The 26,752-nt window shown below is 36.1% G+C and overlaps 1 protein-coding gene and 1 pseudogene across 1 annotated transcript; one reads left to right on the forward strand and one right to left on the reverse strand.

Annotated features, from left to right (window-relative positions):
- Positions 1 to 688: 688 nt before the first annotated feature.
- LOC149577360 (uncharacterized) lies at positions 689 to 18,608 on the reverse strand. The gene is made up of 7 exons (XM_089796137.1): positions 18,537 to 18,608; positions 6,343 to 6,662; positions 6,141 to 6,216; positions 4,128 to 4,226; positions 2,070 to 2,126; positions 936 to 1,255; positions 689 to 809 (listed from the first exon to the last, which is right to left on the reverse strand). The coding sequence occupies exons 1-7, from the start codon at positions 18,606 to 18,608 to the stop codon at positions 689 to 691; spliced, it is 1,065 nt and encodes a 354-aa protein (XP_089652263.1).
- A 159-nt stretch (positions 18,609 to 18,767) lies between these two features.
- On the forward strand, positions 18,768 to 26,222 carry LOC149577361 (uncharacterized; annotated as a pseudogene).
- Positions 26,223 to 26,752: the final 530 nt, after the last annotated feature.

Raw genomic sequence — 26,752 nt, forward strand, 5'->3', positions numbered from 1 at the left:
GCTCTGATACCACTGTAATATCCCCCGACCGGATTATTAACTCTTTAAGTACCAAAAAAACTCTTAATACTTCAGCTCTGATACCACTGAGATGACCCTAGCTATAAAGGTCACTGAATCCCAATATTGTACTGTGGCAATTCATCAAATAGTTGGCAAACAACTTGCTACATTGGCTACTAAAAAAACAATACTGTACTGATGATTTTTATTGAATACTCAGCATACACATAAATGTGATAATTTAAGCAATGTACCAGATAGGTGGCTGAATCAAAATGCATTGATTAATACCATTAGGGACAAATCCAATCACAACCAGTTGAGGATAATGAATTACCAATTCATATATATAACGTCAACAATAACTAGAACCTGGAATGGCCGTAAATCGATGATCTATATATGACACTGTTCGCCCAAAATAGATGATCTGATCGAAATAGAGGCTTTGAAGCAGTTACCACAAAGATTTATATGTTTGTTTTGTAGAGCATCATAATCGCAGGTTCTGATTCATCTTCTGCCACGATCGAGTGGGCCCTGTCAGCTCTAATACAACACCTCGATATTCTGCGCAAAGCCAATCAAGAAATTGATATACATGTTGGACGGAACCGGCTGATGGAGGAATCCGACCTACCAAAGCTCAAGTATTTGAAGGTAATAGTGAAAGAAACTTTCAGGCTTAATCCGTCGGCATGCCCTTGTCAACACTGTGCACTTTTTCAACATATCCAGTTAGCTCTTCAAGAATTCGTTTCTGTACATTTGTGAGGCCTGTCGGGTCTCCAGCAGTGGTGCGGACACTGGATACAAAGGAAACAACTTCAAAATCAGAATAAACGTAATTGTAAACAGCCTTTGCAACTGTAGTCTTCCTAATACCTCCAATACCCCAGATTCCAATTCAGCCGAGCTTCATAGCCTTGGACCATCCTGAGCGAGAACAGATCTGTAGTAGGGCCTTCTTCCAGCCATCAATTTCTTCTCTTGGGTATCGATCTGAACGGCCATGATGCCTGAGAAATGATTCTTTATACGGACTGGACTTGTTTTCAGGGTATCTAACATGAGTTGGATCCACATAATAAAAAAGAGGAATAATCAAACCAGGGGTTCTCATCATTGCAGCCGCATCCTTCAGACACCATGCTGAGTTTGTATAACCTTCAGAAAATATAGGAATCCGTATCGCACTGTACTCTATTGCTCTTCCCAAGCTCAGTCCAATTATTTTTCCCGATCTGCCCTTCTACAACGATTCTTTAAATGTAAATCCAAACATTTCGTTGCTATGTCACAACTGATGTAGATTGAGCCGTCTAGGTACAGGGAAAACTATGCGGCCTTTCTCATGCAAATTCAACCAGATATGGGAAAACGTGCTTCCACTTCCCTTTGAATCTCTCTAGTTCTGCAATTAGTTAATCCCTTCCTAACTAAACCTCCAATGATCAATGAATCGCAAGATTTGGCCTTAGGCCACAGATTTGTTCTTGATGAAATGACTGCAGCGTCACCTCCAATCTGCAATAATTCGGATGATATTTCACACCCTCAAAATTGCGCACCAATTGAGAGTTATCGTTCTCAATGGCCAACTGTGACAATTGCGAAAACCCTAGGTTCCATAATGCACCTGTGATTGAATCACAATCTGAAAACACAAAGAGAGATAAAACAACTGCTTGATTCGAATGGAGCCCCGGGGTGCCTATTTATTCTTTTCCCTCCATCCTCTCCAGAGACTTCTAGAACTTTTTTGATCTTATCCCTCAAGTGACTTTATTAAATACTCCAAGTCACAATATTAAATACAAGGTCATCTTTTAATATTATTTATTTAATTAAAATAACTAATTAGTCATCCTTGGACAACCATTAATTAAATTAATTAAATCGAACTGTCATTAGAAAATTTGGGGACATGACAGTCCGCCCTTCCTGAAATTGCTTGTCCCCAAGCAATGGCTGAACCAAGAACCAATCAGTCTTCCTGGATCCCAAATGTAAATCTGTGTATCATCCCAATCCTCATCATACTCCCGTGGAGAAATCATCAATACCTGTAGCTGAGAAACTATGCTCAATATCCAAACCACTGACAACTCTGATGAAATCATCTGTAAACCAACTGTAGATGTCAGTAGAAGAAACCATGCTGCGAAACTCAAGCCAACTGAAACATCAACTCTATCATAACTCAAGCCCCTGTCAAAAAGACACCTGCACCCAACTGCATTGTAGATATGACAATAGCCATAGGTACCTGAATCATTGCCATCAACTCCAATCTCTGAAAAACTGCTCCGGGTGTGTCGATGTTGCAAGTTGAGTAACTTGCTACTACCAATTTTATTTTCAAAAGATGGTGCCAATCTATCCCCTAGTGGATGGTAAGAAATTGGAGCCAATCTACACCTGTGTGAAATAAAATCTTCTATCTCTATGTCAAAAGAAAAATGATGAGCGTACCCTACCATATAATGCCGGTAAGAACCTCCAAACTCTGCTGCTGGCTCATCATCACTGAACTGGGAATCAACAGATGGCTCCATTTTCTGACTCCGAGTGACTGTAGGCTGGATAGGATCCCGTGCATTTTGCTCAACAAACCTCTCCTCGAAATCCCTGTGAGGTAGCATAGTAGAAAGGACCCCTATAATCTTCTCAACCAATCGGCAAATAACACTAGTATCTTGGATGAGAACACCTTCTGTCACCTCATACGAGTCCAAATGAACACATGCACTGTCCAGCAAATACTCCATAAATGATTTAGTGCAGTAAAAATTATATGAGGAAGCATCAATATACTTCCCTGCACACCACAACTAATCCTCCTGTGAAGGTGGCATACTCAGCTGTACCACACTATCAACTAACTGAGAAGAATCAATCTGGAAACTTGACTCTACCGGTATCCCAAACTCATTAAGACCAACTTCTTCCAAACCCTGAACATGTGTGTCAATCTCAACAATAAGCTCCTCAAAAGCAACTGTAGGAGTGTACTTACCGTCATCTACCTCAGTAGTCAAATGAACTGGGTCTGGGGCTGGTTTTGACCGCAAATGCTCCAACTCCACGGTCACCTCCTTCAACTGAAACTGTGACTTCTGTAGATCCCGCTGTGTGTCCTCTAATGCCTCAGTAGTCGCTATGAGCTCTTGGGAAAGCTCACTCACCTCCTCTTCACGATCCAAGAGTGCCTCATATGCTGTACTCCCCCACTCAACCAAGTGATCACGGTCGGCTACCAATCGTAAATAATCCTGCTTTAAAATCCGAACAGCTTCACGCAAGGCATGAATCTCTGCCAAAGGAAGGTAACCACTACTGGACTCATCTGTCATAGAAGAACCCCAACCAGAAATAGCCAACAACTGACGAGCAGTATCAAAATGCTCACAAGCGATAGCAATGTCTTGCTCACTAACTTTCAACTGGCTAACCACATGATGGCTCTGGCTAAACTGTCTTCCACAAACCTTCTTTGTCACATTGTCTAAAGGAGTATCTTCAAGGTTACTGGTTTCTAGAATATTGTCATCCATATCTTGCGAATCCTCTCCAAAACTCATATCCTCATCTGGAGTGTCAAAATCTGTAGTTCTGCTGTCAAGCTCTTCTGTACCTAAAGAAACTGTCAAGGAAGCTGAATCTTCAAAACTGCCCACTTCATCCTCCTGGATGTCATCAAGGCTGAAATGATCCTGGGACTCATCAGTACACACTGGTAAATATGAAAAATCTTCAACACCTTTCAGCAAGAATGGTCGACTGGAAATATGAACCAAACCCAACAACGGTGCATAAAAACTAATACCAACATCGGATGTTCTGCTGGCACAAGGAAAGATAACACCGTATATTCTGCTAATCAAATCCATGATAGCATTCAAACAAACATTGCTACTATTAAGTGCTCTCCAGTCAATTGAATCCCAAACGCTGTTGAAACATTCTTGAGTCCATATTCGTAAACAAGGAATAGCTAGTAACTCAAGCAAACTACTTACCTGAGTAATGTGACCAATACTAGCTAACTTCACATACCTGTCTGCCATGGTCCTTGTATCCTGGATGTGAATGCAAGATGAACTCGTAACATTATCAGCTACCATATATGATCCGTCTGCTGCAGGGAGCTGAATGTCAGGCATGTAAGATGAAACTAAGCCCAGCTCCACGCCATGCTCATTTCTATGCCTCTCCCAGTCCTGTAATGCCAAAGTTTCTCGAGTGTCCTCAAGCTCGCAAGAAAGCTTGACAACTTCCTCCTCCTTCCTCCTCAAGGCATCTGAATAGTCTTTGGCAAGGCTTAGAAGATGATCACGGTCTGATAGAAGATGCAAATAGCTCAGCTTCGTCGTCCCCATCCCTTCACCAATTGCATGTAAGTCACAGCAGGAAGAATTTTCCTGAACTCCCTTATGTCTTCCTTGTAACTGAATCATCTGGATGTGCTCTTCTAACATCTCCCGCATCCTGTCATGATGAGATAAAGAAGCCACAATACTATCTTTACTTACCTTCAGCTGGCTAGAAAAATCATGTGAAGTACTGCCATTCTCATCCTCATGTGATGAAACATCTAACTGAGCCTGGTACTCTCTCAACAAAATCATGAATGCTCGATGTCTGCTCATTTTCACCAGGTATCTCATCACCATGCACAATGACATCATCATCATCTGAACTCACTTTACTGTAATCATTGCCTGTCGAAACCAAACTACCTTGAGTACCTGAGACATCACCCTTGGGAAACTCGTATTCAGCTGTCTCAACTTGAGTGTCAAGTTGACAGTTACTATCCATCAGCGTAATGTCCTTCTCTGCTTCTTCCTGTGACCGAACTGAAGCCTCTGACTGGCTGCACACTTGTTTCTCGAACTCCTCATTAAGGTTCCTCGTAACATCTCTCATTGTATCTGTCAACTCTTCGTGAGAAGATTCACCAAAATGAAATCCAGTTGATTTACTCAGCTTAGCTGGGACGGACAGCCTGTCAAGCATACGGCGGTGCTTAACCAATAGTTCAGACATGTTATGTTTGATTTTTCTGAACTCATCCTGAATACCTAAATAGTCCTCCTTTCCACATTTTCGACTCTGCATACTATGTCTATTACTTGTCCGAGTTTGTGTCCTTGGAGACTTTGTGCTGTACCTGTCCATCTTGGTTGAAGTAGAGTGCTGATCACTCATGTAATTCGGTTCTCACCCCACAGGATGGCAAGAAAACCGCTCTGATACCACTGAAATATCCCCGATAGGATATTTGCCTCTTAAACACCAAAATACTAAAACTTCAATGATTAGGCTCTGATACCACTGAAATATCCCCGACAGGATATTTGCCTCTTAAACACCAAAATACTAAAACTTCAATGATTAGGCTCTGATACCACTGTAATATCCCCCGACCGGATTATTAACTCTTTAAGCACCAAAAAAACTCTTAATACTTCAGCTCTGATACCACTGAGATGACCCTAGCTATAAAGGTCACTGAATCCCAATATTGTACTGTGGCAATTCGTCAAATAGTTGGCAAACAGCTTGCTGCATTGGCTACTAAAAAAACAATACTGTACTGATGATTTTTATTGAATACTCAGCATACACATAAATGTGATAATTTAAGCAATGTACCAGATAGGTGGCTGAATCAAAATGCATTGATTAATACCATTAGGGACAAATCCAATCACAACCAGTTGAGGATAATGAATTACCAATTCATATATATAACATCAACAATAACTAGAACCTGGAATGGCCGTAAATCGATGATCTATATATGACACTGTTCGCCCAAAATAGATGATCTGATCGAAATAGAGGCTTTGAAGCAGTTACCACAAAGATTTATATGTTTGTTTTGTAGAGCATCATAATCGCAGGTTCTAATTCATCTTCTGCCACGATCGAGTGGGCCCTGTCAGCTCTAATACAACACCCCGATATTCTGCGCAAAGCCAATCAAGAAATTGATATACATGTTGGACGGAACCGGCTGATGGAGGAATCCGACCTACCAAAGCTCAAGTATTTGAAGGTAATAGTGAAAGAAACTTTCAGGCTTAATCCGTCGGCATGCCCTTGTCAACACTGTGCACTTTTCTGACATATCCAGTTAGCTCTTCAAGAATTCGTTTCTGTACATTTGTGAGGCCTGTCGAGTCTGCAGCAGTGGTGCGGACACTGGATACAAAGGAAACAGCTTCAAAATTAGAATAAACGTAATTGTAAACAGCCTTTGCAACTGTAGTCTTCCCAATACCTCCAATACCCCAGATTCCAATTCAGCCGAGCTTCATAGCCTTGGACCATCCTGAGCGAGAACAGATCTGTAGTAGGGCCTTCTTCCAGCCATCAATTTCTTCTCTTGGGTATCGATCTGAACGGCCATGATGCCTGAGAAATGATTCTTTATACGGACTGGACTTGTTTTCAGGGTATCTAACATGAGTTGGATCCACATAATAAAACAGAGGAATAATCAAACCAGGGGTTCTCATCATTGCAGCCGCATCCTTCAGACACCATGCTGAGTTTGTATAACCTTCAAAAAATATAGGAATCCGTATCGCACTGTACTCTATTGCTCTTCCCAAGCTCAGTCCAATTATTTTTCCCGATCTGGCCTTCTACAGCGATTCTTTAAATGTAAATCCAAACATTCCGTTGCTATGTCACAACTGATGTAGATTGAGCCGTCTAGGTACAGGGAAAACTATGCGACCTTTCTCATGCAAATTCAGCCAGATATGGGAAAACGTGCTTCCACTTCCCTTTGAATCTCTCTAGTTCTGCAATTAGTTAATCCCTTCCTAACTAAACCTCCAATGATCAATGAATCGCAAGATTTGGCCTTAGGCCACAGATTTGTTCTTGATGAAATGACTGCAGCGTCACCTCCAATCTGCAATAATTCGGATGATATTTCACACCCTCAAAATTGCGCACCAATTGAGAGTTATCATTCTCAATGGCCAACTATGACAATTGCGAAAACCCTAGGTTCCATAATGCACCTGTGATTGAATCACAATCTGAAAACACAAAGAGAGATAAAACAACTGCTTGATTCGAATGGAGCCCCGGGGTGCCTATTTATTCTTTTCCCTCCATCCTCTCCAGAGACTTCTAGAACTTTTTTGATCTTATCCCTCAAGTGACTTTATTAAATACTCCAAGTCACAATATTAAATACAAGGTCATCTTTTAATATTATTTATTTAATTAAAATAACTAATTAGTCGTCCTTGGACAACCATTAATTAAATTAATTAAATCGAATTGTCACTAGAAAATTTGGGGACATGACAAACTCAATAGCCAATAAAAGAATTGGTTGCAAGGTGTCCAAAAGAGAATCACTAAAATTAGTAAATAATTATCTTTGCAATAACCATTTACTAATTCTTGGCAAGTGGACAAACAGCTGTCCAAACTACCCATAACTAATGCTGCTATACATAGATAAGGATGAACAGCTGTCCAAGCTACCCATAAATACTACTGCTATTTTTGAGTCAGAAATAACAGCTATCCAACTAACAATAATTAATAGGGACTTCAAATCACAAAGACGTCTTGTTAGTTTGGTTTTCAGAGGCCTTTCTTTCCCGTAATTACATATATATTACAAGAGAAACCAATGAAGAAAATTATAAATAGCACTTCTACAGAAATTGAAGAGTTTTCAAAGTGACAGATTTACATGCGATAGCTAAACAAGGGAATGAACTGTTACAGCTAAGAGAGTTTAGGCTGAAGAGCGAGAGCAGTTCTACCAAGTACGGTTCAGGAACGGTGACGCAGAACGAGAGTTAAACTCGTACGCACTAATGGGGGACTTGTTATGGCTAAGCTCATGTTCAGGAGTTGGCCCACTAGTGTTAGCATTTTCATTTGAACAGAGAAATTTCACAAGACCACAACACATAGCATGCCCAGTGATTAAATCCTGTGAAACATCATCACCCAAATAGAGACATCTGAGAAGCCCAGAGCATTCTACTTGAGACCATACTTTTTCAATAATATCATCAAAAAGATGAGATACATCTGAGAAGCCCACATTCTAATGTTTAAAGGAAATTATAATTAAAAAATTCAGTGCTGCCAAGAAATGAGGATGCCAGCTTGAAATGAGGAGACATAATGATGCACTGTATAAGGAAGGCGTAAAGTATAAATAAAATAAATTGAATGGATATCATATGACTCAAAAATTACTTATTCTGCCACTAAAAGTGTCCCATACTAAGTAGAAAAAGTGACACAATAACTAATGTGGGATGAACTATTTAATGCTAATAAATTCGTGAGAAGACACAACATTTGGAAGAACACTTGATCAAATGTCCACTTTTCCATTCAAAAAAGTACATACAAAAGACCAAACCGATGAAACATAGAAACATGGTATTATGAGAATGAGAGTACAAAATTTAGCAAGAGAGGGGAAACTGAGATCTAAAACTAGCTGGTATCTCTCTCACAGTGAGTAATGGAAGTGCAATAAGGTTGATAAGGATTGGCTTGTGGATTGGAAGCATTGCAGCTGTAATCTGATTGACCTGATATTGAGCATGGAACACTATCTGCTACCAAAACAGCTTAGCTGATATATTGGGTTTGGCTTTGAAGTACCCTTCTATAGACCTTCTCACCATCACTGCCATTAACAACTCCTTCAATGCACATAAGACATGAAAAAGAGGCCTATTGCTGCAATATTCATCCAACTATGGAGAGAGGCCATAGATTCAATAACGCTATAAAAAATGGGTGTCAGTATGGAAAATTGGAGCAGGTATTATAGGGAGGATAAGAAATAGATTTGAAAAGGATAGTTGTTTGCAGTGATTGAATGACAGGTTGGTTAAGTAGAAAAGCAGCTTTGATTTGTGTTGTTGGGCTAGTTAAGTGATTGAATAACTTATTATGCTTAACATGATCTATGGTTTTTTTTTTACAAAACTTAATAGTTTGATATATTAAACAACGGGCCTTGGATTGATTTACAATGACAAAGTTTCTGAACAAAACAACCGATAACTAAGATTAGAAATAGAAACTAAATAATAAACTGAAGACTAATTAAGCTGGCCATTAAAGAAACAATACACATCATACAAATAGGTGAACCATATGTAGGACTGCAATAAGAAATCGATATTGAAATAGCTTTATAGAATGTTGAATCACTATCATAGTTTTACAGAATGTTGAATCATATCTCAGAATGAATGAACATTGTATAGAAAGTGTTAATGTAGTATTCTAGCTATTCAAAATTGAAGTAGAATGTATCAATGCAAGTAAAACAATCAACTAGTGTTGAGATCTATAGTCCTCCCACATTTTTTCTGCTATTTAATCTCAAAATTTTTCCCAATCATCTCTATCTCGTTGAGTCATCCCAAAAGTCTCAAGAATTGGGACATTTATCCCTCCATGATCAACATCCTCTTCAATTTCCACATTGGGTGGAACATCGTCCTCTATCATAATGAAATTGTGTAGTATGCAACATGCTAACATGATCTTTATTTGATTCGTGATATTATAAGATGTCGCATGCCTCAAGATAGGAAAACATTGCTTCAAAATACCAAATGTGCACTCAATCACATTCCTAAGAGAGGAGTGTCAGTGGTTAAATAGCTCGTAGCCATTGTTGATTGGGTTTGCTCTAGAAAACTCTTTTAGGCGGTATTGCATACACCGATAAGGGGTGAGGAATCCAGGAACATTTGGATAGCCAGTATCAACTAAATAAAATTTTTCTATACAAAAGAACAATAAGTATTATAATTGAAATAACATAAACACTATGGTTTACAATAATGACTATATAATCATTAGAAATATGATTTAATATACGAGGGGGGACTATTAGTGGATCTGTGCTTGATAGGGTTGAAGCAAGAACATGATTATCCATAGCTGAACCTTCCCAACCAGCAAGAACTTATTGAAACTTGTAGTCAAAGGAACAAACACCCATTACATTTTGTGATAGGTTGCCTTTTCTATTACGATATTTTGCTTGATTGTCCACATCAAAGGTAACTGGTATATGGGTCCCATCAATTGCTCCAACACAATCCTAGAACACTAAAAATATTATAGTCAAATACATAACGATATACTCAAACAACAAAGTACATGTCAATAGGATATTTACCTTGAAGTACAGATTAAAATGGTCCTTCCCAAGAATTTCTAGAGGGGTAGTTGGAGAAGGGGGCAAAAAGTAATTGCCATGGAGCAATATGATTTCCTTTGAGACCTTGTGGAAGTGGCGACTCACAGTCTCTCCTGAGTGACCAAAGTTATGGCTAATCTTATGATTCTTTAGATTGTGGCCAAGGGTATGTAGGAACATGACTAGTTATTCTTCCAATTTCATGTTTATCATATCTTTAATGATCCCTCTCTCCCTTAGAATATTGGCGAGTTTGAAGAAAGCTCCTTTAGTCATATGTATTTGGTCATGACAATCTGTGACATTAGAATATATAATATGTTTAAAGAAAAGAAAAAAAACTCTTCTTCACTTGTGTCGTTGTCTTCTAGCATCTACATAAGATGCTACTGTGAGTACTGCTTGGGCTGTAAGAAAAACTGCAAGTACACACAAGAGCGTGATCTTCCTAACAAGGCTTTTGTAATTTTTTTTTTAATCATTAGCAGGATCCATCGAACGCCCTATAAACACATATATAGATTTAATTCAAATTTTCATATTAATGAAGATGAGGAGAATGAATGAGAAGGCAAGGAAAAATTTGAAGAAAACCTAAACAATTTGAATTGATATTTGCAAGTTATAACATATATATCTAGAGTAGGCCACTTCATCTATTTTGTTTTTTGTATGATTCAAACTGAGGAGACATCCCTGCAATATGAGTAATGTTGAGCCTCTTTTAGCAGAAAAGAAATAGTTGAACAAAGTAGTACAGAAATATAATGGTATTCTTTTGTATCCTTATTGAAGAGCCTAAGTAGTTAATAGTTAAGCATAGTAATGAGATTTTCTGAAGTAAAATTTAGACAATGACACATTCACTATATGTTCTTTCAAGTATTTATGAAATATATTATATTTCATGATCTTTATGGATCATTTTCTATTGCTGATTATACATTATGATCTTGTGAGAGAGTTATTTGGAAGAACAAAATGAATTTATTATAATTGACTATTTGATTTAAACATTATCTATGCTATTTCCATCTTATACCAATGTTATAATGAACCTCGATTCAATGTTGTGGCTGATATGTAAGACAAATCTTCACTGTCAAACTCCTTTCATTGAATAAGATTGATCTTAGTTATAATCATGTATGTGTTTGACATTGTGGCAACCGCGAATGTATTTGGTGTTGTTTGTTTCTTCATAGGAATCTAGGTTTTGACTGAGAATTTTGAGAGTGTTTGTGGCTGCTATATCTACTCGGCTACATTAAGACACTCCTCAACTTTTCCAATAAACAAAGAATTTCTTTTGATCTACAGTTCATAATTTTGAATTTCTTTTGGATTTGACTAACTAAATATCTTAATTCAATGTTTTTGATTATATTCTACATTTTGTCATCATTATGAATTAAATTATGGATAAAATAAAATAAATGATAAGTCATGATATCATCTAAAAATTGACAATAGTTAGATGGTCCCTTGGGAGGGATGTTATAGAGAATAGAGATGTTGATGTTAGTAGGTAAGTCTTGAGAATTGGTATGGTATATCATGGGAAATTCATATGTAACAGAAATGACATAGATGTTGATGTTAGTAGGTGAGTCTTGTGAACCATTTTAAAAATAAACCAATGAGTATTTTTTAACACATGTCACTAGGCATGTTTGTTGAATGGATCAAACACAGGAAAGAACTTTACAGTAAAGGTGGTAATGAAGGGATTCAACTATCAAATAAAGATAGGTATTGAGAATCTGAAGATAGCATTGTATGAGAGACAATCTCTAAATTCCATTTGGATTAGCAAAGATCAAAGCATACAATCTCATAATCTAATTGACTAGGCTTTCTAAGTAAGTAGTAACCGCCAGTAACAATGTAACATCTAGATATTCATCATACAAGAGCACTCTAGAAGACAAATGAATCAAATATGCATGAGCACCAGCTAGAGAATAGTTAGATGTTCAATAATGCAAAGTAAAAATATATATAGTACTAAGAAAGAATGTGATGTTTCCCTATCTTTCAAGAGAGGATAGTTAGATGTACCATCAAAGAAACTCATTGGAGATTATGAGAGTCTTCCTATTTGTTAGTTTAGAGATGAACACTTCAAAGATAAGGAAAAGATTTGGTAGAAAATGAAAATAGCTAGATTTAAGATGAAGATCTCTAATAAATGATGATGAATTGTAGGTGGGATGAGGAAATGTCAACAATGACCTTGCTTAGTTGAGTATTATAAACATTAACCACCACCATGAAAATTTAGATAGGGCATCTTGAGTTTTGAAGCCTTCTTTGTTAATTTCATTCATTCAGATTCTGAATGAGAAAAATTTCAATAAAGCAATAGAGTCTAACAATCTTGCTTTTTAGGCATGTAGGTAGGCTGTTAAATCGACAATAGAAGAGGAAAATCAATCTAGATAGTATACAAATGGTCAGAAAAGCTATAAAATTATCAAATAACACCATAAATCAATGTTCTTTCAATTGTTGAGAGTGATAAAATTTATATAACTGGTAGATAAGATGCAAGAGAAACTTACTCATATTTCAGATTCTACATATCTGCTTTTATCTTTCATTTATCCCATAGATCCTACACGCTGTTCAAATTTGAATGTTGATTGAATTATTTTCAATTGATGGATTCATTGATATTGGGCTTACAAACAAGATTCTTTTTTCATGTTCACAAGAAACAAATGATGAATCCTCATTACGTAGTGAGGATGATGAAGCAGCCTTATTTGAAAACAATGATTTTGAGTCTCAAGCAAAGAAAGCAAAGGAAAATTTTGAGTAAACTGAGACAAGTGAATCAGAAAATGGGAAAAAAAGAAGCTCAGGGATAAAGATTCCAATATGCCTTAGTTCCAAGATTTCATTACTATCTAGAATACAAATCGTCTATTGTGATTTTCTTCATTAAATTCAAACACTGTTTATTTGGGGCAAAAATACATTTAGATTTCTATGGTCTGATTTTATTTTATTGGATTTAGTTTATTGACATTTATATTGAAGACCACAAGTATTACTTTAATTCTGATAATGCTTCTCAATGATAATCTTATGTAATAATCACATATAAGTGACATCTTTATGAATTAAGAGTTCACATGTTCTATAATACTAGTTTTATTCAATTATTATATATCAATATAAATTGGTTCAAACTTTAGTTACATATTGACCTGCTTAGTTTAAGATCATAGGACAAATTTGGTGTATCTAGATCATATTTCTATGTTGAAATATAATGTAATAGTACTTATTTGTGGAAAAAATTAAATTTCATTAAGATGTAGGTACAAGTATGAAGTCCCTAATTTAAATAGACAAAACTAATCGGTAAGCATTGGGCAAAATGACAGTGATGTGAAACAGGATGCATATAAAAGTCAAATGTAGCAGTTAAGGTGGAGGCCTCACCTGCAGAAGCCATTTGGTTACAGTTGAGTATTACTTGTTCCGAGGGCTCTCGCCCACAAGTAAAAGCCTTAATTTAGAGAACTAAAAAATGAGGAAGTCTTTGAAAAAGAGTCCAGAAGAACCAAATGTTGATATGAAAGAGTACTCTCAGCTCTCTAGTGAGGTAGAGAGGACGATAGGGCAGGAAACTTGAGATGAAGGGTTTAACAGAGCGGGGGATGAGCCTATTTTCAAGGATATTCCAGTATCTCCAATTCAAAATCTAGACCTCCTTTAAAATAGTTCGAGATAGTGGATGAAACTTTGAGGGTTGAGATTCAAAATATGACTCCAATGACAATGGGGTTGGGGAAGACGAGCTATACACATTAATGCAAGCATTAGAGTAGTGGAAGACAAGAAGATTGTGATATGCTTTTGGTATTATTCAACACATAATCAAAACTTATATCAGCTTAAAATCATGAAACTGATTTAAAATGGGTTTTTTAGTGTGGAAAATTGAGATGTAATCTGTGAACGTTGGGGTTCAAGAAATCTGGTGATATCTGGGGTATGTTCTTTCTCAGTTTCTTTCTAAATATATCTCAAAATAGAGTACTAAAGTAGGGCTAACACCCATTTTTTCCTTGCTTTTAGTTCACAAGTGAGGAGAAGGCAGATGAAATATAGAGATTTTTTTCAACTTGGATGTTGCCATCTATAGAACACTTAGACATTGCATACCACTAACTATTGTTTAGATAAGGGAAACAAAAGCTACACTCCAAATGGGTTTCAACCACATCGTCACATCATTCTAGAGAAACAGATGAAAGAAAAAACTAAGCAAACCCGCACTGGTAGAGGATGCAAATTATTTTATAAAGCCTTGATTACTCTTCAACAACAGCAAGACATAAATGCCTCTCTAAAAGTCTGCTTTGATTTTGAAACATACACTTCCCTGTTTACCATCGTGGCAAATGAGGGCTGGAAACAAAATTTTACTATGAACGTGAAAATCTTGAAAAAAATTTAGTGGGTTTACCTTGAATGAGGATGTCGCCTGTTGTTTGACCTGCAAATCGATCAACCCCGGAGTCCTGCTTCAAAACCAAATCTTGTCACATTTAGGAGGAAGGGATATCACCTTCAAAGAACAAACTCAAGTCTTCTACCTACACCCACCAACAAAAAATAATGTAAATCCGACTGTCATAAAATCAAGTCTGTATTATCTTCGCAACTTGAAGAATCAAATAAACTGTCAACAATCAACTGCGAAAATCACAGCCACCGACTCCATTAACAAACATGTCAAATACATATTATAAAGCTTTTCAAAGGTCACAAACATTCGGATTACTTCCTGTTAACAAACCCTAAACCACACATCTGCTATGCACCTGTATTAAGAAAGAAATTGAGCAAAGAGATAAGGAAGTATATAAAACCATAGAGAACAAAAATTCCTACCTCCAAACCAAAGAGAACTAATTGCTACCTTCAAACTAGAGAAGTATGAAATGAGTAGTTCTATTTTGAGTGCCCAAAAAAATGAGCAAATTTTGGATGGACCCAATTTTTTTAACTTTTTAACAAAGTATTTAAGTGGAATAGGAATAAGTATTCCAATTCCACCTATTTAGATGGAACTGAAATACTCTCTTTTTTGGCTTAAAATGGAATATTTATTCCCATTGTATGCCTATTCCTAATTTCTGCATGTTGCACCCAAACGGAGAATACAAAGATTTTAGGAATAAGCAGATGCCTATTCTGGGTGTATTCTGCTTGTCAAACAGGCCCTAAGAGATATGAGAAACCCAAAATGGGCTCTACTGACCACAGGCCCAGTCTATTAATTTATATAGAAATAAATAGTAAATGCTATTTTGACTATGACATAGAATTAGTTACAATATTAATGAAACTAGATGAGATGGACGATTGATTTGGTTGGTGCTTGGATGGGTGCATGTGGAAAATGAGTGGTCTGTGCTGACCACCGACCACTGAACATTCTACTGAATAATTAATTTATTCTAACATTAGTTTAGCTTATAGACATTTCCTGCAAATTAACCCTAGCACGCTTATTGTCTAGAGCAACAATAGAAAAAAACATGGGACTTTTAAATTGGTTGATGGATTTGCTAAAAAATGACAACTGGGGGCTATAGCTATTTGCATGGGCACTAGCTACAGTGCAAAATATTTGCACCGTAAAAACCCATGCCTCTACTGCCTTGCCCGTTGTCCTCTTTAACAGTACCAGATGTCTTGCATGATCTCTTGCAGAGACGAAGGACAGAATGATCAAATCAGTGATTAGAAGAACATAACAAAAGAAATGGTGAATTAGTAGCGGAGTTAGTCAAATGTCTTTAGCATCATGCATCAAGGTTAGTTGAAAATCTTCACTTAATTTCATTGTTTAGTTGCTAGGATTTGTTGAACATTAATTTTAATTTTGGTAAAAGTATATATTCATTACTTATAAAATATAATGTTAGTGAAGTCAAGTGAAAGTTGAGAAAAACATTTTTTATTTTAATATTAAAATATTTTCATATTAATGTGGAAATATATTTTTATTTTAATATTAAAAACATTTTTATTTTATTATTTAAAATATTTTCATATTAATATAGAAATATATTTTTTATTTTAATATTTAAAGTATAAATTTTTATGTTTAAGAAATTTATTAGTAACTGTTATTAAAAAATTAATAATATCCCTTTCTAACAAATTGAAGTTTTATATTATCGTTAATGATTAAATTTATATACTAAAACATTAAAACATTAATGATTATAAAGTGTCAAAAATGATTCAATACAAAAATAATAAATTACATACTATTAGAAATATGGATGTAAAAAATATATTGTTAGAAATGACAAAAATTCACAAAAGTCACATGCCAAGTTTTAATTTTGTAAAAGAACATTAACTTTGGTGTAAGTATATTTGTTACTTATAAAATATATGCAGTAAAAATTGAGAGAATTGTTTTTATTTTTACATTTTAAATATTTTCATATTAATGTAGAAATAAATTTTTATTTTAATATTTAAAGTATAATATTTTTTAGGTTTACAAAACTTATTAGTAACAATTATTAAAATTTTTATAATACCACTTAATTATATTGAAGTTTTTTGTTTATCTTTTATTTGTCACAAATCAAATTTTAAATTTTAAAAAAAATTATTATAAAGTGTTAAAAATGATTCTATGTTAAAATAATAAATTACATACTATAATATGGATGTTAAAAAATATTATTAGAAATGACTTACATTCATAATCTAATTGATGAAAAAAGTCATTTTAATAAGGTGACTAATTTTTTATTTGAATTATAAATAAATTGTAGAAATTTACATTGAAGTAACATTTTTATATATAACATTTACCATAAATAAAACATATTAAAAAATATATTTAAAAAACAATGCTTTTATAATTATTAATTTAATCTCTTCAATATATTTTTTAATCTTACAACTATTAAAATTAAACTTATTTATTCCTCTAATTAAAATAAGAGTTATTGATGATGAAATGAATACACTTATTAATTTTATACCAAACTATATTTTTAAAGCATAAGGAAACAAATATAAAGTAGATGTAATTAAATTAATTTTAAAGTGAATGTAAGTAAATTAAACTTATTTATGTACTTACATCCACTTTAAATTTTTTAATTTATGATTTATAATATAATAATTTGCTATAAGCTTATTTTTTCTTTATGCTTTGAAAATGCTATAAATAAAAATTATTTTTATTAAAAAAAAAAACTTACAATGCTTTTATAATTTTTTTGGATTGATAAACGGCCAAAGCCTAGATTAATTATTATTATATGTTAAGTAGAGGTAGATTCAAACCCAAGACCTCCCACATGAGAGGCTTGCAAGTTACTGTTGCATTGTATTGTAGGCTTTTGTCTACAATGCTTTTATAATTGTTAATTTAATCTCTTCAATATAATTTTTAATCTTAAAACTATTAAAATTAAACTTATTTATTCCTTAAAATAAAATCTAAGTTACTGTTTGTTCATTGAATGAATACACTTATTAATTTTATACGAAATTATATTTTCAAGCATAAAGGAAAAAATATAAAGGAGATATAAGTAAATTAATTTTAAAGTAGATGTAATTAAATTAAACTTATTAATTTGCTTACATCCACTTTATATATTTTTCGTTATGCTTTAAAATGTAATTTGATATAAAGTTATTTTTTCTTTATCTTTAAAATTTATCATAAATAATTTTTTTTTGAAAAACATAAAAATAAATAAATAGAAATGCTTTTATATTTATTAATTTAATCTCTTTAATATAATTTTTAATCTTATAACTATTAAAATAAAACTTATTTATTCCTCCAAAGTTATTGTTCATTAAATGAATACACTTATTAATTTTGTACCAAATTATATTTTAATGCATAAAGAAAAAAATATAAAGTGGTTGAAGTAAATTATTTTTAAAGTGGATTTAAGTAACTTAATTTACTCACACCCACTTTATATATTTTCTTTATGCTTTAAAATGTAATTTAGTACAAAGTTAGTTTTCTTTACGCTTTAAAATTTACCATTAATAAAAAATATTTTTCAAAAAATATAATATAAAAAAAGCCAACTTACATGGCTTTTATAATTATTAATTTAATCTCTTCAATATAATTTTTAATCTTAATAATCTCTACAAGAGACCGTGCAAGACATCTGGCAGTGTCAGAGAGGACGACTGGCAGAATTGTAGAGGCACGATTTTTTTAAGGTGCAAATATGTTGCACCGTAGCCGGTGCCATTTGCATGGACCACATTTTACTGCAGATGCGAACAAGAAAAATGGTTTCAGACATTTGACTTGTGGTTTACTTTCCAGTTCTTCAGCTGGCATTTACATGTCATAATAAATACTATCGCTTTTAATGTTGGTAATCATGAAAGCACCTTTTAGAACAGAGAGGCAAAGATAGAGTTTATGACCGACATATGTATTTTCTTGCTAGAGTAAGAAACGGGCTTAAGCGGAACTTGAGGAAAATTTTTGCTTGATATGGAGAATAAATCTGGTGAAATGAGCTTCTTTGTGGCTTGTTGAAATGGCCAACAAGAAATGTGAAAGACTTGCTAAAACTTGCGGATCCACCAAGCTTGTTATTGTTGGGCTTTAAACAAAGAAATTAAATGTCGCAATAAAAAGAAATACACAACACCGGATTTATCCTGGTTCACCAAAATAGTGGCTACGTCTAGACTGCAGAGTATTGAATTAATAAGAAAAAGTTGTTTACAAAATGAGCAGGAGCAGCATATAAATGGGCTCCAATAATATTACAAATGAAGAGTCTTTGGAAACCAAGAGACTCGATTATTGGAGGGAACAAAGATGACTGTTGGCCTTCACAATATCAACAAACTCCCACTTGAAGGACAACCAATGCTACAACTGATCACCCAATACCCTGCTCAAAAAATGATCTATCTTTTCTTCACAAGCCCAAGAGAAGTTCTAGCACATTCGAACTTCTCTTTGGAAAAAACTTTCGTGAATATATCAGTCGGATTGATCTTGGTGTCAATCTTGACAACATTCAGCTTGCCCTCTTCAACTGCATGATGAACAAAGTGAGCATGTGCATCAACATGCTTGGAGCGACGTTGGGATGACTGATTATGTGCCATGAAGATCGCACTACGACTGTCACAAAATAGATTATATTCATTTTGATGAACTTTCAAGTAACCAAGTAACTGCTGAAGCCAAATCATTTCCCTTGCACCGTCGGAAAGAGCTAAGTATTTAGCTTCAGCTGAAGAAAGAGCAATGGAATGTTGCAACCATGATGCCCAGCTGATCGCAGCTCCAGCAAATGTGAAGGTGTAACCAGTGGTAGACCTTCGTTTATCCAAGTCTCCAGCAAGATCAGAATCAGTGTAACCTTGTAGCTGAATTTTGTTTCTACCAAAACATAAAACATAATCTGAAGTGCCTTTTAGATACCTTAGTATCCATTTGATGGCTTCCCAATGAGCTTTTTCGGGATTGCTCATGAACTTGCTCACAACTCCCACCGCATGAGCAATGTCGGGGCGAGTAGAAACCATAGCATACATAATACTACCAATGGCTGATTTGTATGGAATTTTCTCCATAAATTCTTTTCCTTCTTGTGTTTGAGGACATAATTCAGAACTTAATCGAAAGTGACCTGCAAGAGGAATAGGAGTTACTTTTGATTCAGCCATGCCAAATCTTTCAACAAATTTGTCAATGTATTGTTTTTGAGACAAAGTGATTTCCCTCTTTTTCCTATCCCTTGTGATTGTCATGCCAAGAATCTTTTTGGCCACCCCTAAGTCTTTCATTGCAAATTGGCTTGCCAATTTGTGCTTCAACTCATTAATGATTCTTTTGTTTGTGCCAACTACTAACATGTCATCGACATAAAGAAGAAGGATGACAAACTCTCCACTTGGAAGTTTCTTGAAGTAGACACATGGGTCTGATTCACATCTTGTGAAATTATGCTCAGCCATGAAGCGATCAAATTTTACATACCACTGTCTTGGGGCTTGTTTTAGGCTATACAAGCTCCGATTTAATTTGCAATAAAGGTGTTCATGTCCCTTCTTTACGAACCCTTGTGGCTGCTCCATGTATAGTTCTTCTTCTACATCACCATGTAGGAAAGCGGTTTTCACATCAAGTTGTTCTAATTCAAGATCCCATGCAGCTGCTAATCCAAGAACAGTTCGGATAGTTGCCATTTTGACAACTGGTGAGAAGATTTCATTGAAATCTATCCCTTGTTTTTTATCAAATCCCTTTACTACCAATCTGGCTTTGAAGCGTTTATTGCCTTCCGCTTCATCTTTCACACGATATATCCACTTGTTCCTAAGTGGTCTTCGATTAGGTGGAAGAGAGACCAAATCCTAGGTTTGATTCTTGAGTAAAGAATCCATTTCTTCACACATCTCTATTTTCCATTTATCACTATTGACATCGTTGAGAGCTACTTTGAATGTAGACAGTTCTAAAAATTCTGAAACTAGAATTGAAGGCTCTGCTTCTTCAGCATACAATAATTCATAATCAGAGAATTTAGCCAGCATTCTCCGTTCTCTAGTTGATCTTCTCATTTGGGGTTCTCTGTTCTCTGGTTGAACCAATTCAAATGGAGAACCGGTTACCCTAGTTCACTGGTTTAAATGTTGAATGCCCTCTCTGTTGCTTGAGAACAGATTATTATGAAGTGTGCCTTCTCCCTGTGATATATTTGTATTGGGTGCCTCAAAATTGGTATGTAAACTATGTTGATTTGGAGACATGTTACCTCTACCTGCCATATTACCTACATGGTGAAAGGGTCTTTGACTACCATGAAATTGCCGTGAAACTGTCTCCTCTGCATGAAGCTACTCCTGTGAATTACCAAGATGCTGGTCTGTGCTCCCACCATGATTACCCTGCACATTAACGTCCTGCAAATCAATTTGTAGACCCTGTGAAATAGCTCTAACACATTGTGGATGGAGTTCTGCACCCTATACATTCACCTCTGTTACGTGCGTTTGAACCTGGTTTTCATTTGCCCCTTGCGGATTATGTGCAGGCTGTGGATTAGTTGGACCTACACTTTGAAATTGCCCACATGTATTGCCAAGATTGTGGCTTGAGTTTCCACCGTGCTCAAATGGATATAGTGACATACGTTTACTGTGAGTACTCTATATATAGATGGGATTGCCATGGATATCAATTGGCATAGCCTGCGAATTACTCTCATCCTCCAGATTGATGTCTTGTAGTTCTATTTGCCCACCCTGCATTGGTGGATGAGCATTATAGTCCTTTGACTGATAGCCCATTGTAGTAAGAGGATCCCTTGTACTTTGGTTTGAAAAACTTTCACAAGCTTGATCGTGATGGAGAGACAAATTCCTGTCATGAGAAGAGATATCAAAAAACTCTTGTGTAGAACTATCATCATGTCCTGTGTTCCCAGAAGTGGAAGAAGGTGAAAATTTATGAAATAGTACAGAGGTGGGACTATATGAAATAGTGTTAGAAACTGTTTGTGGATTCAATACAACATTCCTTTGTGCAGCGATTGGCACAAATTCTTTTTCAGACATTTCCTAAGAATTTAATGCTGGAAAAGTTTTCTCATTGAAGACAACGTCTCTACTTCTAATAATCTTCTTATCAGTTAAGCTCCAAAGCCTGAAGCCAAACTGATCCTCTCCATAGCCAACGAATATGCAAGGCTCGGATTTAGGATCCAGCTTGCTTCTATTTTCTTTGGGCACATGTACAAAAGCCTGACAACCAAAAACTTTAAGATGAGAATAAGAGAGTCTTCTACCTTTCCATTCCTCTTCTAGAATTCTGAAGTTCAACCTTCAAGAAGAACTTTGATTAATGAGATATATGGCTGTATTACATGCCTCAGCCTAGAATTCTTTTCCCAATCCTGCATTAGAAAGCATACACCGAGCTTTCTCCATTATTGTCCTATTTATTCTTTCCGCTGCCCCATTTTCTTGAGGGGTGTAGGGCATAACTTTCACCCTACAAATACCATTATCTGCACAATAATTGTTGAACTCCAGCGAACAAAACTCACCTCCATTATTCGTTTTTAAACATTTGATCTTATGGCCCCTTTTGTTTTCAACAAGAGCTTTAAAAACTTTAAACTTAGAAAAGACTTCAGATTTATTTGCCATCATATATATCCATACTTTCCTAGTACAGTCATCAAGGAATGTAACAAAAAATTTTGAACCTCCTAAAGAGCTTACCTCAATTGGACCAAAGACATCCGAGTGTACAAGTTCCAATGGTTTCTCCTTGAGATCATGTCCATCTTTCAAGAAGCTGACCCACTTTTGTTTTCCGTAAAGACAATGTTCACAAAATTGCAAGTTTGTTGATTGGAGACCCGGTAGTTGATCCCTTTTGAGCATTATCTCAAGGCCCTTTTTGCTCATGTGGCCTAATCTTTGATGCCAAAGTGCTGCATCGCTACCCATGACTGTCATAGCAGCCCCTATTTCAGTAGGCTTCTCATGGAGATAAAGATTGCCAACTTTGTTTCCCTTGGCAATTATTCTCGAACCCTTGGTAACTTTCCAAGTATCCGGATATAAGAATGGATAATATCCTTGGGCAAAGAGCTAACTAACTGAAATTAGATTTCGCTTTAATTTGGGAACATGGCGAACATCTTTTAACAACCATTTCTCTCCATCTTCCAGCGGTAACAAAATGTCACCTTTGCCAACTATTTCATAGGATTTGTTGTCTCCAAGAAATACCTCTCCAAATTGACCACCATGGTAGTTTGTGAAATAATCCGTACATGAAGTAGCATGGAAAGAAGCTCCAGAATCTATCACCCAAGAATCTAATTTTGTGTCACTTGTAGAAAGAACTAAAGCACTTTCATCTTTCTCATAGGCTGTATTTGCTTCCATGTTTCTCACATTTTCTTGTGCTTTCTTGTAAGCCCGACAATTTCTCTTTGTGTGGCCAGGCTTACCACAAAACCAGCATTCACCATTCCTACCTCTTGACCTTGAACGATTGGGTGACTTTGATCTTCGCTGATTGTAATTATTATTTCCTCTATGATGGCTTCTTCCTCTTCTCTCAGTGCTGACCATAGTGAGAGCATCACCGGATGAGGAGCCTTTGTTACTCCTTCTCATGTCTTCACTTAATAAAGTGGCAACAACTTCATCATAGGCCAGCTTTGACTTCGTAAAGCTTGAAGTACTTACAGCTGTAACTACGGGATCCCAACTGTCAGGTAAAGAACATAACAAGATTATTGCTTTGGATTCGTCATCTTGAATCATATCAACCGAGCTTGCTTGACATAATAGGGTGTTCAAATCATTTATATGATTTGACATTGCAATCCCTTCCTTCATTTTCAGTTTGTAGAGTTTCTTCATAATGAAAATTTTGTTTGCAGCCGACGCTGTTTGATACATATTCTAAAGTTTATCCCAAACATCTTTCATTGACGTCTCATTTGAGACATTGAACAAGACATTTTTCGCTAGTGAGAGAAAATTGGATGCCATAGCCTTGTCATCCATCTTTTGCCAATCTTCATCAGTCATTGTAGACGGTTTCTTAGACTTTCCTTCGATTGCGAGAGCCAAGTCTTGCTTAACTAGCAAGGAACGCATCTGCACTTTCCACAGGCTGTAATTCTTGCCTGTAAATTTCTCTATTTTCAAATCCTGCATCTTTCCGGAAAATTCAACACTGATTTTCCAATCTGCACACCTCGTGCTCTGATACCAATTTCGAGCTTTAAACAAAGAAATTAAATGTTGCAATAAAAAGAAATACACAACACCGGATTTATCCTGGTTCACCACAATAGTGGCTACGTCCAGACTACAAAGTATTGAATTAATAAGAAAAAGTTGTTTACAAAATGAGCAGGAGCAGCATATAAATGGGCTCCAATAATATTACAAATGAAGAGTCTTTGGAAACCAAGAGACTCGATTATTGGAGGGAACAAAGATGACTGTTGACCTTCACAATATCAACAGTTATTGCCGTGGGAGGGAAGAACATCTTTCCATGTGGCAGTAATTGCAGGAGACCCAGGTTTTTTTTTTGTTTTGTCTCGTCAGTCATATTTGTTTTTCTGATTAGAAGCTATTCTAAACTTGCTCTTTCGGCTAACTAGTCGATTTATGAACTGCAGATTTGTTACGAGAGCTAGCAGCAAAGATTCCAGTCCAAGGTCATCTTCTTCTTACAATCGTTTTCTACATTAGAAGGCTATGTATTGCTTGTTTGCCTTGTTTAACTGTGTGACTTTTGCAGATTTAATCAAAATAATAACAATGGAGGACAACAAAGGCGAGACGGCTTTGCATTTAGCAGTGAGGAAGAATCGCGTGGAACTGGCAAAACAGTTAGTCGACTTGGATGCCAATTTGTGTGATTGTACAAATCATGAAGAAGAAACTCCATTAAAGTTGGCAGTAAGTTTGGGATTCAAAGATGCTGTGGAGTTATTAATAACCCACACACAAAACGCCCTCCATTATGTTGTGAAGCTCAACCAAGTCAAAATTGTTCAGTTTTTAATTGAGAAAAAACTAGGCTTGTCCAATCTCATCAATCAGCCTTACCAGCCTAGTCAAGGAGGAGATGATAGTGTCCATTTAAGGAACTTGCTTCACCTTCAAAACAATATGCTAACTCGAGCACCCCTTCATTGTTGGATTTTGAGTCAGATGCCAATTCCTAGCTCACTACCTAGCTCCACAGGTATCAGCCTTACCAGTCTAGTCAAGGACGAGATGATTGTGTCACAGAAGCATCTGGTGAAAGATGCAAAAACCAGGTTGTCGAAAAAGGAATCACAGAGTGGACTAATGATGATGATGAAGATATAGATATCCAGAATGAAAAGGTAATTGTTCAAGCGGGAGACGCACCTTTACACATTGCAGCGAGAAACAAATTTGAGCACGTAAGATCATCTTACGGGGTTAATCTCTCTATTCTCAGTGTTTTGGATTTCTGTTGAAACTAATTCTTTTGAAATATTAGGCAACTAATTCCCCCTCTTTCTTTCCTTTTGCTGTTTTTGGTGGTGTAGATGATGAATTTGTTGCTTAAGGTAGATAAGGTAGACAAGCTTGCGCCGAACAGTGAGGACAAGACACCATTTGAAATTGCAAGAGAAGTCACCGAGTACCACGAACCTTTAGGATGATAAGAAAGTTGGCATATTATAGAGGGAGGCCAGAGCCATTCATGTACTGCGCGCCACAGATGAGCCATAAAAAGTACAGGAAAGCGAGGCTCATGGTAAGCAAAGCCTACGAAGACAGACGCAATGCAGAACTAGTTGTGGCAACGCTGTTGGCCGCCATGACACGTGCTGCTTTCACCGTGCCTGGCGGTTTTGACTCGGAGTCTGATGCAAACGAGGAACGAGGGAGCCCTATTCTTATTTCCTACATTTCATTTAAGCTCTTCCTTATTTTTGACTGCACAGCCTTCTTTCTCTCCCTCTTTGTTTGTATCATGTCGCAGATGAGCTCCGAGCTCACCACGGGGGACAAGATGTTGTTCATGACTGTCAACAGTTTAGTGGTTTGCGAGAGCTTTGCATTCACCGCTTACGGTTTCATTGCTGCGGCGATGCTGGCGCTTGAAGTTGATACCCTCTCTTGGGTGGTTTTGGGAAGTCTGGTTTTCATTACGTTGTGTGGCATTCTCGCATTTATCCGTCAGTCGGTACATTTTGCAGTGAGGAGGGCGAGATTCCACCGGCTATGCGGTGTGTCTTGTTTCTCCGATGATATTGTTGAAAAGGTTTGGTACCTTTTAGAACGCTGTGGGCGTCTAAAGATATTCCGTTCAGGCGATGAAGTTTCCCGTGATTTGATCGCTGGGCATGCCAAGTTCTTTGGGCTGGCTCGTGAAGATGGCTCCTCGCCTCCTTTACCGGTTTAACAAACTTCCTTGTTCACACTTTTTTAATCTCCCTTTTTGGTGGCTTGTAACATCTATCTCTTGTTAGCCTGTGGTCACCGACCTAATGAAGCTAATGAAAGGACTTTGATGGTTAGGAACGCATATTTCTTAGAACATGTAACAGCTTGTTTATGTAATATTTGAATTTATATTTTATTAGTCCCTGTCTATGAACTAATGTTTTTAGTAGAGGTCAGCAGTTATTCTTTTCAAAGACAAGTATCAAATATTCTAAGGTCCAGAGTGATTTATTTTTAAAATATATTTATATTTATTAATTAATAAATTCTTGTTGGTTGATATCATTTTTGTCAGGGTTAAACTAAAATATTAAGGAAACTACAATTCAAAATCATTCTAGAAGTTTCCGAACTTGAGTTTGATTCATCCGAGTAGCTTCCTACGATGGAGAAGTCAACCTAGGTTTTCTCACGGAAAGCCCCCAAATAGGCCATGGAACGGCGTCACAGTGAGCGTTGGTGCAACTTGAAAGACAATAGTGATAAGAA

This window comes from Cupressus sempervirens, chromosome 1 (assembly GCF_028749045.1).
Source record: "Cupressus sempervirens isolate cs-2001-9-10 chromosome 1, ASM2874904v1, whole genome shotgun sequence".
Lineage (NCBI taxonomy): Eukaryota > Viridiplantae > Streptophyta > Pinopsida > Cupressales > Cupressaceae > Cupressus > Cupressus sempervirens.